Below are 13,254 nucleotides of genomic sequence, written 5' to 3'. Positions count from 1 at the left end.
AAAAAAAAAAAAAAAAAAAAAAAAGAATGATCGATACCTGGTAATGTTGCAAAAGTTTTGCGAGCGATCCTCGGTGCAATTCCTGATTTTGAGCGTCGTTCTTCTTGTCTGAGCTAGTGCCAAGGGCTCCCAGTACGCCGGATAGGAGACGCGGGTAAAGCGCAAGACTGGTTGTGATTTGCTGCACATGTTCCGAGAGTCTACCACTCGTCTCTCGATTGCCGGCGCATCCGTAAGTTTCGTTCATCTTTTCCACGAATTCAAGAGCTGACTTGATCACGTCGTTTGAAACGATGGTAGACTGGACAATATATAGGAGATCATCTACCCAGCCTTCACTGGCTACCAAATGAAACCCATGAACACCTCGGACAACTCGGATGTACCTTTCGGACTCATCAACTTGACTATGTTGACCAAAAACTTCAAGACCATTGCTAAGGCAGGCTGTCTTGGCGTTGAAGCGATCAACAGCAAAGCTTAGCTCCTGTATAGGCTGCGGAAGATTTTCGAGGAAGCTTTCAAGCAAAATATTAGCTCTGTATCAGGTCTGAGGGCTTACAACACGTTTTGTGTTTAGAAACTCAGGTTAAACTTTACTCCTTCACAGACGAATGTATGAAAACGAGGCAGGTATCCCTTCGTTGAACAACCAGAGGGCCGCAGATATCGAGAAGGTAATTGGGGGCCAGCTGACCGTCAGCAACGTCTCCTGAGCTGAAGGTGACTGCTGAAAGTAGCTCAAGACGTCGAAGTGGTGGATCTGAAAATGCAACCCATCCAAGGACGCACCGAACACGGCGCACGGATCGAGTATCGAGGTTACTCAACATCTGGGTAAAAATCTTTTGGTAGCTAGTTTTTAGGCACAGAAGCTGTCAGCATAATTGCCGAGTTTGGATCCGTAGCCACCTGTTACTCGGTGCACTCACAGATCGGATAGTCCTTTCGGGAGGCTGGCGATGGACCCTTTTACTTCCTCGAGGGAGTAGAAAATGTTAGAGGCGATGAAGTCGAGGACCAAACGAGCGTAGAGAAACATGCCATCCGACTTCAAGGCGATACTGCTGGCTACATTTCGCAATTCGTCGAATGTAATGTTGATCTGGCTAAAACGTTCCCCAAGAGCTTGTAGCCGTTGCATTGAGTATTGGTCAATGGCCTTTACCAAAGAGTCCTTTTCGTCAATGAGAGAAATCTGCGGAATCTTTTTCAGGCCTTTGGCAAGTGGTTCCGTGTACCGACTGCAAATCAAGACCTTGACGCTCAATTGCCCTGGATAGCTCGACTTTGTCACAACCTGCCGCATGAGGGCGACTATGCGGCGCTGATTATCGACAGTGCACTCATTCAAGCCATCCAGAATTATCCAGAGATATCCGCCATTGTTTGACCTTTCCAAAGCCCCGTCAATCAGGCTTAGAACTGTCTGTTCTAGATCGGCTATTTTCGGCGCTTTGGTGTTATTCTGCTGTACGAACGCATGGTATACGTAGGCCGACATGCTCTGGTCGTATCGAAGAAGCTGCAGTAGAATGGAGCGAAGAATTTGATCATAGCTGGTGGAGTTATTGTGGGAGTATGTGGCAATATGGTAAATGACATGCTCGGAAGCCTTCCGGAAGTTGACAATCTGTGATGCGAGGACGCTTTTCCCTGTCCCTGGGGGTCCTTGTAGCCAGAGGAAAGACGTGTTTGGTGATGCATGTAGCCATTCTTGCATCCGACGATTTTTTAATATCCATCCACAAATTCCTGGATATTTCGCACCCTCAGCGCAAAGCGACTCAAATATCGACAGTTGGTCTCTTTCATCAATCTGGAGAGTGGATGTGATGGATTGGAAATCCTTGACCAGTCTTGCCTCATCTTCTTGGCTGTTTCGCAACTGCTGCTCCTCCCTCCACACTTGAAGCTGGTCGCGCATTTTGCGGGCCTCATCTATGTTGCGTGCTGCTGCTTGCGATTCGATAAGCTTTTGGTGCTCTTTGATGTCCTCGACGATACTACTGAGACGAGGTTCGAAGCGGGTCCAGGAGTTGGTGAAGAGCAGTTTCCACCCGTTGCGATTGACAAAGACATATGCTTGTTTGTGAAACATGAGAACATCGGCGTAGATGATCGCCAGAGTCTCTTGAATTACGCCATCGTCCGCGAAGGCCGACCCCAGCAGCTGCAGCGGACTTAAGCAGTCGGCAAGTTGAGAATATCCCTTGAGTACTTTGTCAAAGGCAAGCACGTAGCCAGATGCAGCGCGAAGGATAGCACAGGTAGGGGCCCATGCTATCTCCAACCAGACTGTTCCCTGGCACAAGGGCTTGAGGAATTCGGCCAACTTCTCGAGACCGTCGAAGAATGGTGCCAAGCGGCGGAGGTTCCTGAGAGATTGCCTTGCTGCTAGTTCCTCCTCAAGCTTTTCCGTCGATGCTCTTACATCCTCAAGCTTGAGTGTTTTGAGTTGTGAGCAGTCAGTAGGCTTCAGTACCTTTTCGAGGTCCTCGTATGCTGCCTTGAGTGTGCTCCTTGCGGCATGCGAAGCGACAGGCGTAAAGGGCATTATGATAGCTGCGTGGACAAGTCATTCGGAATCAATCTTGACAAGAGTCCTGGACGCATCACTGAGAGTGAAGGATGTTTTTGCAAAAGTTGGAAGGAAATGAAATGCAGAAGGAGAGCAAATGCCTCAAGTTAAGTGGGAAGTGCGGCTGAAACTGATGAGTACCGACTGAGGGGCCCAAGTGGGAGTCAACCCATAAGTACCTACCAACTACCTAATTCCGTTTTGCTTGAGGGACGGAGGCCTCATAAATTGGGCCTCATAAATTGGGCCTCTGTGCATGCACAGCCCTGCTCTAGGGGCCAGCCGCTGCCGTGCAACCTCAAGGAAGGAGATGATTGGCTGGACGATTCCGGGAGTGCTGACCACCACGGCCACAACCACTAATTCTACCTAGGTAGCACGTAGTATCTTCACATGTTGCTTTTGCATTCTGTCACAATTTTTATATCTGGGATAGGTATCTCATCGGTTTCAATTGACTGTCTGATGGAGGAGCCGTTTCTTTTGTCCCCTTCCCTTGCTAATCTTGTCACGAATGCAGGACCTCGACGGTGAAGCGCATATGGATGATGGATCGCAAAAGTCAACAGCAACAAGAAGGTCACAATGGCAAAAGAAAATGGTCAGGCCACGAACATTTGCCGAGAGGGCAGGCGCCCCACTGGTCGCTGGCCGCAGCGACTCAATCGCCCAATCGACAGGAAACGAACACTTTGCAGCACCATAACATCTCCTGCACGCCAGACGCTGCGTTTCTGAATATGGCGACCATGATAAACTATACGCCACAACCAGCCGTATGCTCAACCATGCTAGCACCAGTCTCACAATCACAGCTTCGGCCACAGAACTTGGCCGAGTTCTTCCCCGCATATAACCTTCCTTCACTACTTCACCAACACCAGCCCAATAATCAGTTGGGAATTTCCAGCGACAGTTGTTCTCGCCTTGAATTGCCTCCAACGGGTTTTATTTATGGGGGAAATGGAACAAAACCCCTGAGCCAACTACCAACAATGCAGGAAAACACGTTTTACTCGTCATCAACGTGGGTTGAACCTGGATTCTTGGTGGCCAACTCCAGCGAGACCGTTCCGATTCCGATTCTGGAAGAAATCGCTGTCAACGCAGTAGGACCAATCGTGTCCCATCAGCCAGCGCTTCCAGAACTGATATGCTTTGGTATGGTAAGTACTTACCTGGCGTGCTTGCTTTGTCTTCAGGGCTCGTTAGCGGAAACCCATGCTAAGCATATGATATAACAGATACCTGGGATTCCAGGGCGTTGCGATTTTGATCCCGCACTTTCTTTTCCTTTCAAGGCTTCGATACTGTCGTCCGACAGCTTTAGTGCAATCGCCAACCCAAAAGTCACAGGGAACATCAATTCCAGTCATGGACAAATCAACTATGGACCTGTTGTTCATGAACTTTTGGCGGAGTCATCAGTAGTTTTTCATGCCATGTGCTGCACTGATCCTACCAATCCGCGCGGCAAAACCAACAGTCGAATATCATGCTTGCTTGAACTGACAGTTTATGGCCCGCCTGACTTATCCGAGGAAATTGGAAGCTGGCTTCAGAGTCACAATATCTACCTACAAGATCCAAAACAATGCCATTTGGATACAAAATACTACAACCCACAAAGACTCTCATCAACCACCGTCGCCGCATCCCCGATGGTATCGGATGTGGTGAGGCCCAAAGAAGCAGAACTCCATCTCCAGGAGGTCACGCAGCTTCCCGACATCCTCGATGCTATTAGTAGCAACGAAGAGCTCGAGGAAGCATTGACACCCTCGGCTATCTGCTCAATTCTTCAGAGGTGGGCCAACTGGCGTTACATTCCAATTTTGCCAAAAAGAATGATCTGACTTAGCATTTTTACAGACACCAAAAGCAGGCCCTCACATTCATGCAGCAGCGAGAACGGGGATGGGCCTTCACTGGCCAAAGAAAAGATATCTGGGAGCTGGAACCCGGCGCCAACAAAGACGTGTGAGCAGCCAAATTTCATCTTCAGGGTCTCCATTGAGTCGGGGGAGACCATAACACTCAACAATCTGACCAATCGCAGGTTTCACAATAGGGTGTCTGGGCACCGTCAAGTCGAAGAGCCTCCACAGTTCTTTGGGGGCGTGATAGCTGACCCCATGGGCTTTGGGAAGACTTTGACAATGATTGCGTTGGTAGCTTCCGGTCTTGGGGTCACTGATGGTAGATGCAAAAATACAATCCTCACAGAAAATAAGGCATTGACGACTGCCACCCTGGTGATTGTACCCCCTCCGCGTACGCTCCACCAATCCCCTTTCCCAAAAACAAGTCCCGCTGCAACTCGACTGATGCGAGAACTTTTATAATCAGTGTTAAACAACTGGGAGGAAGAGATAGCGGGGTAAGATTAACTACCTACCTATATATTCTTCACACCTGTCGTTCATGTCCCAGGCCCGACTGCTGATCTGGCGCAGGCACACGCACACGGGCGCCATGCGCTGCCACCGACATCACGCCAATACGCGAATAACCAGCCCAGAGAGCCTTGAAGGAGTGGCGATTGTTTTGACCACGTATCATACTGTTTCCGCCGAATGGATGCCAGGCATACATACAAAGAGTAACACTGTCCTGTTTGGCGTTCGTTGGGCACGGATTATCCTCGATGAAGGCAAGTCTAACCATTAGGCAAAACGATTGTTGCTCTCAACTGACAGGACTTGGCAGCCCATTTCATCCGGAACGGGAAGTCAAAAATGGCCCGAGCCATATGTGATCTTGATGCCGTGTCCCGTTGGGCAGTCACCGGCACGCCAGTCCAGAATCGTCTTGGTGACTTGGCCACACTTCTCCGCTTTGCCCGTGCTTACCCCTACACAGATCCTAAACAGTTTGAAACAGATGTTTCACAGCTTTGGAAAGAAGCTCGATCCGAAGAAGCTGTTCGGAGGCTGACTCTGCTATCATCTACATTGCTACTACGCCGTCCGCAATCAACCATCAACCTACCGCGTCGCCAAGACTGGTCTTCTGCCGTGGAGTTCTCCTCCATCGAACGAAAGATATATGGCGAGGCCAAGGAGAGGGTCATCCTCAAGATTGATGAGGCTTTAAACAATGGCAGCGAAACATCACGCTCTTATACCTACGCAAACGTCCTTCAGCAGATTGAAAGTCTGCGGCTAATTTGCGACCTGGGCAAATATTTTCATTGCAGACACAAGCAGCAAGAAAATCAATTGGATGCTGCAGACTTTAGTAATGCTTGGCAAAACATTGCCCAGGCCACCTTTAATAGCGAGCGCGAAATGGGAGCCCTTATCTGCCATCAGTGCCAAGAGAAGGTTGACATGACGCAGACAGCACTCGAATATTTTTCTGCGAGCACCAAAGCCATGTTCTTCGCCTGCTTGACTTATCTCTGTCCAGAGTGCACTTTAAAAGTCGGACCAAAATCACGCATGCCGACTTGTGGGCACGCGCCCTCCTGCGACGTGACGCATGTCTCCACCGCCGCAGAAAGCTTAGAGGAGGTTCACGATACGGCGGCAACCTGGTCGTCTCCTCCTCTGACGACGCAATTCGAGGCACCATCAAAGGTCCAGGCCTTGGTAGCTGACATCTGCCGGCAGCCTCCTGGCACTAAAAGGTTGCGACTAATTTGTCTCTTTGTGTTTCAAGCTACCTTTTTATCATTTGGGAACAGATTCTAACAAACAGCTCACCCCACAGCGTCGTCTTCTCTACATGGAGAATGACACTCGATCTTGTCGAAAAGGCGCTTACGCAAGCCTCTATCCCCAATGTGCGTTTCGACGGCAACGTGAAGCAAAAGGATAGAAGGAGCGTGATGGACAAGTTTAAAAGCGACCCAAACGTCCGCGTCATGCTTCTCACACTCTCGTGTGGTGCTGTTGGGTATATCTGCCAACTTGTTTTAACTAGGCTACAAAGGTTGATGTTATTAACAAGTACATTTGCGTCATCAGCTTAACTCTTACTGTCGCGTCCCGAGCTTATCTGATGGAGCCTCATTGGTGAGTCGTCAACCAGCATAAAGCAAAACTTGAGAAACGTCCGACTCAACTGTGCTGCCTCAACCTCTCACTATCAGGAACCCAACTCTCGAAGATCAAGCCCTGGCCCGCATTCACCGCATTGGGCAGACTCGTGAAGTCACTACAATCAGGTTTTTCATCCGTGACTCTTTTGAAGAAGTAAGTTTCCCACCACAATAACAGACCAGGAAATGGGGCTGTCATCTCTGCTAACTGAAACTTTTGAATCAAGGAGGTAATAAAGCTCCAAGCAAAGAAAAGGCAGCTCGCCGCAGTTCTCCTTGGACCCCACGATGGAAGCTTGGACATCGGCAACAAGTGCTGGGATCGTCTTCACGTAAGCAATAGCGTAATGCCTATTTTTCTTATTGAGAACAAGATACTAATTATTATGCCCCGATCAGGAGTTGCGACAGCTTTTGTAGAATTAAACCAGCTTGTTACAGGACAACACCTGCGACGAATCAAGGCGTGCCGATTTTCCGGTTTTTTTTTTTTTTTTTTTTTTTTTTTTTTTTTGGACGCGGCCGTGATCATTCCTTCTTCCGGCCTGAACTGCCCCAAGTCTACCTTTGAGGTGCACTGAACGGTGATCATCCTGCTTTATTTCAGGGCCCCTGTGACATGATTTTTTGTTTGTCCATTTTTCAGACCCGCACACAAATAGTATGTGGAACGTGGAGATGAGTAAACAGAAAGAAAACGGTCTTACCTGGGCACCACAACAATCAGGGTAATAGCCTGAGAATTTGCAAAGTCGCTGTTGATGACCGCCAGCGCCTTTTCATCCAATACCAGCTGGATGTACTCGAGACGCTGGCTGCATCCAATGCTCTCGTCGTCCGTGTACAGCCTGAACACATGCTTCGTGACGAAAACGGTATCTTCGGCTTCTGGATACAGCGGCTATACTCTGCTGGCTCCGATTGTGCGAAAAAGGCCTCGTGACGGGACTTTTAGCTGTCTCCGACAAATACATGTTTGCGGGATTGTTCATTTCTATTACCATCCAGGAAATATCATGTTGAACGAGCAAGTATTCTGGCCATTGACTTTGGACGTTCCGGTCTCGGTCGGTGCCCCTGTTCTTCCAGAAAAGCGTGTATAATTTTGCTCCCAGCAGCAATATCCCTTCGAAGCAGACTTTGTTTTTCTACTAAAATACTTTGGTAAGGAAAGCCTAGACTGATCTTGGATTGTGCTTTTGGCTAGCAGTATGAATGCTGATTTTTGAGCTGAGTATGATGGACACGGATATATTTGAGCAGATCTCTGGAGGATTGCCGTCAGCAACTTACCTACCTAGGGGTTCTAGAAATAGAGAAAAATAAGACCGGGCGAACATTGCAACACAACGACGTCCTTCCCCAGACAAAGGGGGTGCCGTCAACCCTGTTTACTGTTAGGTAATTTGTGACTTTTTTGTAAAGGCTGTTTGTTGTCAATTCATGAAGAACGTCGTTTGAACCCAAAATTTCGGTGGCAGGTCGAGATAAGGTAAGCCAGTACGAGCTGGCAGGTTCGTTTTAACTGGGTCCCTGACCCGCTTGACTACTCTATCACTGGTATATTCTCAAGTCCTGCAAAGGTACAAGCCTGTTCCAAAGAATTATAATGAGAATATCCTTAGTTGGGCTTCCCCGACTTTACTATATTTCCATTAAAACATTTAGCATATGCAGTTGCCTTGGTGACTAACCAAGCTGACCAGCCGATCCAGTACAGCCGATAGGTAGAAAGTGCTGGCATGGCTTCTCTCAGCTGCTACGCGTGACGCAGCGTCAAAGTCACAATGCAGGGAGTACTTCACTGAACCCTATTTGTCACTGCCGTGGCTGACACGTGTTGAGGTATTTTATCCAAGCAACTTTATCAAAAGTTGGCGAGGACTGGGGGAGCTCACAAGGGATGCCCATACTCCTGTAGGTACTTGGGCACCTTTTCTTGTCAGGCCGTCTAATGTTCTCGACACAAAACCCACATATCATGGGTTCTTCCATGTTGGCTTGTATTGTCACTCATACTGTCTGTTAGTATTTGCCCAATAAGAATCCCTATTCGTTTCCTAAAACCCTTTCCGTTCCACCACCGTTGGAAACTGTATGCTGATTTAGACATAGTCCTACATTGTGAAATAAGACTAGTAAATCTAAACTCCACTTTTTCAGTCATATTTCCTTCCTTTCCGAGTGCAGGACTTAACATAGCTTCAAATTGGCAGAGGCACTCCTGTACCAAAAAAAGTAGAACTCCGCTATTTGAGCATTGTGCCTTTTTTAGGTTATTACTTAATTTCCAAACTGCTAAAAGTTCCTTCACAGAATTAATTTGAATAGGCACCGCCTTTTTATCGTGGTAATCCATCTTATGTAATATTTTATTAAACCCGACTTTGGTCAGCCTTTTCCCCAGTTATGACGGAGAATGGAGGGCGTCCAGCCCGCAATGAGATACAAGTTTAAATATTTACACCCGGTAATGTAAAATAAGCGCAGCGCAGCGGAGTGCAATTCCAATGGACATTTTCCATTACCTTTCGGGAAAAAGGGTAATAGTATGGAACCATCCAAACAGCTTTTTAACAGGGGATTCCCTTCCCTTATATTTTAAATTGGTGGTAATTGTGGCCCTGGCCACAATGTGGGGCTTCTTGTAAACTCGGTTAGCCCTTTACGTGAGGTATTGTTTTACCTCCCGTGACTATATGCCTATTGGGTACTGAAGTGTTTAATAAGGGTTGTATCTGTGGTGGAAGCCTAATAAATTAGGCTGCTATTTCCGACTTACGACCTATGTTAAGCCCGTAAAGTAAACTATAGGAAAAACGGTCGCTGACCTTTTACGGGGTTGAAGAAACTTCGTTACAAGGCTCCGCCTAGCCTTCCGGGCCTGTATTCCGTATAGAAAGTGACCAAAACTCAATTTTTCGCACTGTTTTGGAATTTTTATGTAAAATCTCTTGGCAGTAGGTCGGATTTTAAGTGTGGCTTTGTTGGCTAAGTTGGCTGGTTTAGTTTGGCTATGAATGTGGTTTTATTGGGTGAAGTGGTACCACTGTTTGTCTACTTTAGTTCGGCTATTGTTTATATGTCCCACCTCTAATAACTCCCGTCAATGAGGTTATCCCTGACCTTGTTGTCGTCACCTTCACTTAATCTTTAATACTTTTACACTACATTATTGAACACCTCCGTTGCGCTTTGGTGTCATAGGCTACGCCCATACCCTAATTCCGGAATGAGAATGGGATGGTTATTTAGCTGGTATTTTGGGAGGGGATATTCAATTGGTACTATTATTATTTATTTATTGTGTCTCGTAATTCATTTTATTTCATTTCGGAATTTCGATTGCTGTAATTTCCCTATATTCGCTCACTCTGTCTATAAAGCCTAACCCAAAAAATCAACGACCCGTTTTTACTTATTCGGAAAACCCTTAAAACGACCCGAAATATTCGATTTTAATTGCAAAGATCTTCCCAATCCAATAAAACCAACGCTATTTTACGTTTTTTATTTGCAAAAATCCAAAAAAAGCTTCGAAGCCAAAAATATATTTTTGGTTAACGCCCAGCAAAAAATAAATTTATTGGAAACACATTTGGAGGTAATACGGTGTTACGACCAGACAAGATGGGTCGGTACCAATGAGGCTAGGCGGGGTTACACCCCTCCTAACGACACTCGACCAGAAAAAACACCGACCGACAGGAAACAGAATTACATAAAAAATCACGTAACCCCACGTGACCGCCAAAAAAACGATATAATTAATATATCACATATTAGTTATAGCAGAACAAATAATATGCGGGTTATAGGATATATTATACATATTATACCCAAAACAACGGACTATTTAAGGACACGCTTATTACCATATAAATAAAATTTAGCTTAAAATTGTTTAGCAATAATTAATTTATTATTTACCCAGGAATTAATTATAATTTCGCCCGAATTATTAAAAAACCCCAATTACCTAATCCAAACGTTTAATTGTTTTAACACATTATACTTTACCTTAAAAACAGGTTACCCGATATTTTAATCGTAATATTATAATTGCTTTTATTTAATATTTTGCTTTAAAATATACCGAATAATATCGCTGAAATAATATTTTTTAATAAAACCACCCTTTAAACCCTTTTTACCATTAACGCTCCGGCCAACGTTAACGTTTTGCGTTAAATAGTTGCGACGCTTTGAACAAAAAATCGACAATTCCAGGAACGAATAACCGAATAAATTAATCGAACCAATAAAAATTATATTAAATACCTTTTACTATTACCCTATAATGGCACCCCAGGTACTTTATAGGGATTTTTTACAGGAACCCGGGTTTATTTTCACTTTAACGAAAATAATTTCGAAAATAACGTAAAAAAGGTTATTTACGTAGCCTCGTTATTAAAGGGCGATGCGTTTGCTTAATTCGAACCAATTTGACGAAATTATTTAAACCACGTTAAAAAAAACCGTAAAATTAAAACCAACCGCATTTTCGACGATTATAAGAATTTCGAAAAATGTTTTAAGGGAATATTCGGTAACCCAAACGAAAAACGTACGGCGGAACGTAAATTGGTGCGTTTTACCCAAATTAAATCGGTATCCAAATATACCAGTAAATTTCGATAAATTACCGCTAAATTATTATGGGGCCCCGAAACCCTAATAGCACGTTTTTATACGGGATTTGAAAAAAAATTAAAAACAAATTTATTAAAAAAAATAACCCGACACCTTAACCGAATACGTAAAACTAATAATTAAAATCGAGAACCGATTTTACGAGCGAAAATTGGAACGACGCGAAAAACGCAACGTATAGGGACCAGTTTTGCGACAAATTAATACGGGACGCAAATACCAATACCTTAAACCGTTTCGCCAATATAATATTTCCTACGGAATATATAACGGATTTATGGACTTTAACGCGACCCAATATAAAAAATTTCGCAAAAATCCCAAAAATGGTAAATGTTTTAAATGCGATAAATTAAAATATATAACCAAATTTTATCCCTAAAATATTCCGGACCTATACCTGGATTCCAAAAAACTACGAAAATCAAATACCACCACCCATTAACAAATATAACCGGATTAATATAATTTAATAAATTGGACCGTATATTACGACGATAATTATATAACCCATAATAGCGTAAAAATGGACGTAAAATGGTATTTATAAAAATTTAAAAGCATTCGGACCCTAGCAGTAGGAAACCGCGTATTTATTAAAACCAAACCACCGGCACAATTACGTAAATAAAACGCCAAATTACCCGAATTTACGGAATTAAATATTTTAGAAAAATTAAAATTAAAACCATTGGGATAAACCCACCGCATCCGGATAATCTAACAAACCCCAACGGACGAATTTAATAACGAATTAAAAAACGAATTTAGCGAAAAAAAATTATATTTTCAAACCTATATAATGTAGCAAAGGAAGATAAGCCTTATATATATAGAAAAAAACTTATCGATTTATACCGAAACGACCAATCCGTGCAATTTCCCGGAATATTATTTCAAGTATAAATATAAAACCCTATAAAACTAATTAATCCAACCTTCGGAAACTACCCAATTTTAAATACCAAATATCCCAAATATATAAAAAACTTTTGGGTAAAATGTTTTAAAAACAACTGCGGACTGCATTTTAGCAGAAAAATAGTCCACGATTTTTTTCCATAACGACGCAAAATAATAAATATCCACGAATTATATACCACTACTAAATTACCCAATTGGGAAATTAAAATAAAATTTAATACCGAACCAGCGGTAATTTTCATTTTTTATAACGATTACCCTATGGTATATTACAATTAAAAACAATTCCCATAATACGAATATACCCGAAATATTTGCAAAATACATATATTAACCAAAATATAGGTATAGTACGAAACGAAATTACGATAACCAGGACCCGCACCTATAACCAGAATCGTGTGGAACCCCAACGTTAAAAACAACGAAATACCCACAAACGCACGAAAAACGCCTGCACCAACAGGGCACCGATTTAATAAAATCAAAATTAAAAACAATTATACGCCCCGAAATAAAAAAAATAAAAACCCACGACGCGAGCCCAGTAAACCAAAAAACTAAAATAATTAAACGGTATAAAGCACTAAACGGTAGTAATAAAAGCGGAATAAAGAACCTTAAACGCCACGCAAACCACGAAAGCAGCATACGAATATATATTCCTAAATATACGATTTAATGGAAAACCTATATAAACGCTCCTTAATAGCGGAGTATAAAGCAGTTACATTTTTCCAAAAATCGTGAAAAAACGACGAATACTTTGGTAACAAAAAAAAACTATATCGACTATAAACCGAAAAAAAGGAATTTTATACGGGAACGGCATTATCGAAACAAAAACCGTACATTTTTAAATGGAAAATTATAAATAAAAGGAATGAATTATTTTGGATATTACGGAAATAAAAAATAAAAATATAATTTTAGGAATTCCCTGGTTTAAAAGGAGCAACCCCCGGCTAAATTGGATTATAGGCCAAATTTAATGGGAAAAATACCTAATTATTAAACGACCTCCAGCATAGCAGGGTTTATATAGGAA

The 13,254-nt window shown here is 43.5% G+C and overlaps 3 protein-coding genes across 3 annotated transcripts in view; 2 read left to right on the top strand and 1 right to left on the bottom strand.

The window, feature by feature from the left end:
* PpBr36_02653 (uncharacterized protein) overlaps nucleotides 1–2,557 on the bottom strand; it is a gene marked incomplete at both ends in the record, with an annotated part of 3,382 nt that extends 825 nt beyond the window's left edge. Inside the window, 3 exons of the mRNA XM_029889832.1 lie at nucleotides 38–518; nucleotides 601–855; nucleotides 933–2,557. Of these exons, the coding sequence (XP_029752938.1) occupies nucleotides 38–518; nucleotides 601–855; nucleotides 933–2,557 (2,361 nt within the window). The remainder of the gene's footprint in view (nucleotides 1–37; nucleotides 519–600; nucleotides 856–932) is intronic.
* A 1,019-nt stretch (nucleotides 2,558–3,576) lies between these two features.
* Nucleotides 3,577–5,251, top strand: PpBr36_02652 (uncharacterized protein; the record flags this gene model as incomplete). Its single annotated transcript, XM_029889831.1, has 5 exons — nucleotides 3,577–3,747; nucleotides 3,826–4,402; nucleotides 4,454–4,780; nucleotides 4,816–4,961; nucleotides 5,015–5,251. 5 exons carry the CDS (start codon nucleotides 3,577–3,579, stop codon nucleotides 5,249–5,251), a joined length of 1,458 nt encoding a protein of 485 aa, XP_029752939.1.
* A 68-nt stretch (nucleotides 5,252–5,319) lies between these two features.
* PpBr36_02651 (uncharacterized protein) lies at nucleotides 5,320–7,046 on the top strand (the record flags this gene model as incomplete). Its single annotated transcript, XM_029889830.1, has 6 exons — nucleotides 5,320–6,212; nucleotides 6,296–6,481; nucleotides 6,553–6,600; nucleotides 6,678–6,780; nucleotides 6,854–6,958; nucleotides 7,026–7,046. The coding sequence occupies 6 exons, from the start codon at nucleotides 5,320–5,322 to the stop codon at nucleotides 7,044–7,046; spliced, it is 1,356 nt and encodes a 451-aa protein (XP_029752936.1).
* Nucleotides 7,047–13,254: the final 6,208 nt, after the last annotated feature.

Source organism: Pyricularia pennisetigena, chromosome 3 (assembly GCF_004337985.1).
Source record: "Pyricularia pennisetigena strain Br36 chromosome 3, whole genome shotgun sequence".
In the NCBI taxonomy this organism is placed as follows: domain Eukaryota; kingdom Fungi; phylum Ascomycota; class Sordariomycetes; order Magnaporthales; family Pyriculariaceae; genus Pyricularia; species Pyricularia pennisetigena.
Note: the sequence above shows the minus strand (reverse complement) of the source record. Positions and strands in the feature narration are given on the sequence as shown.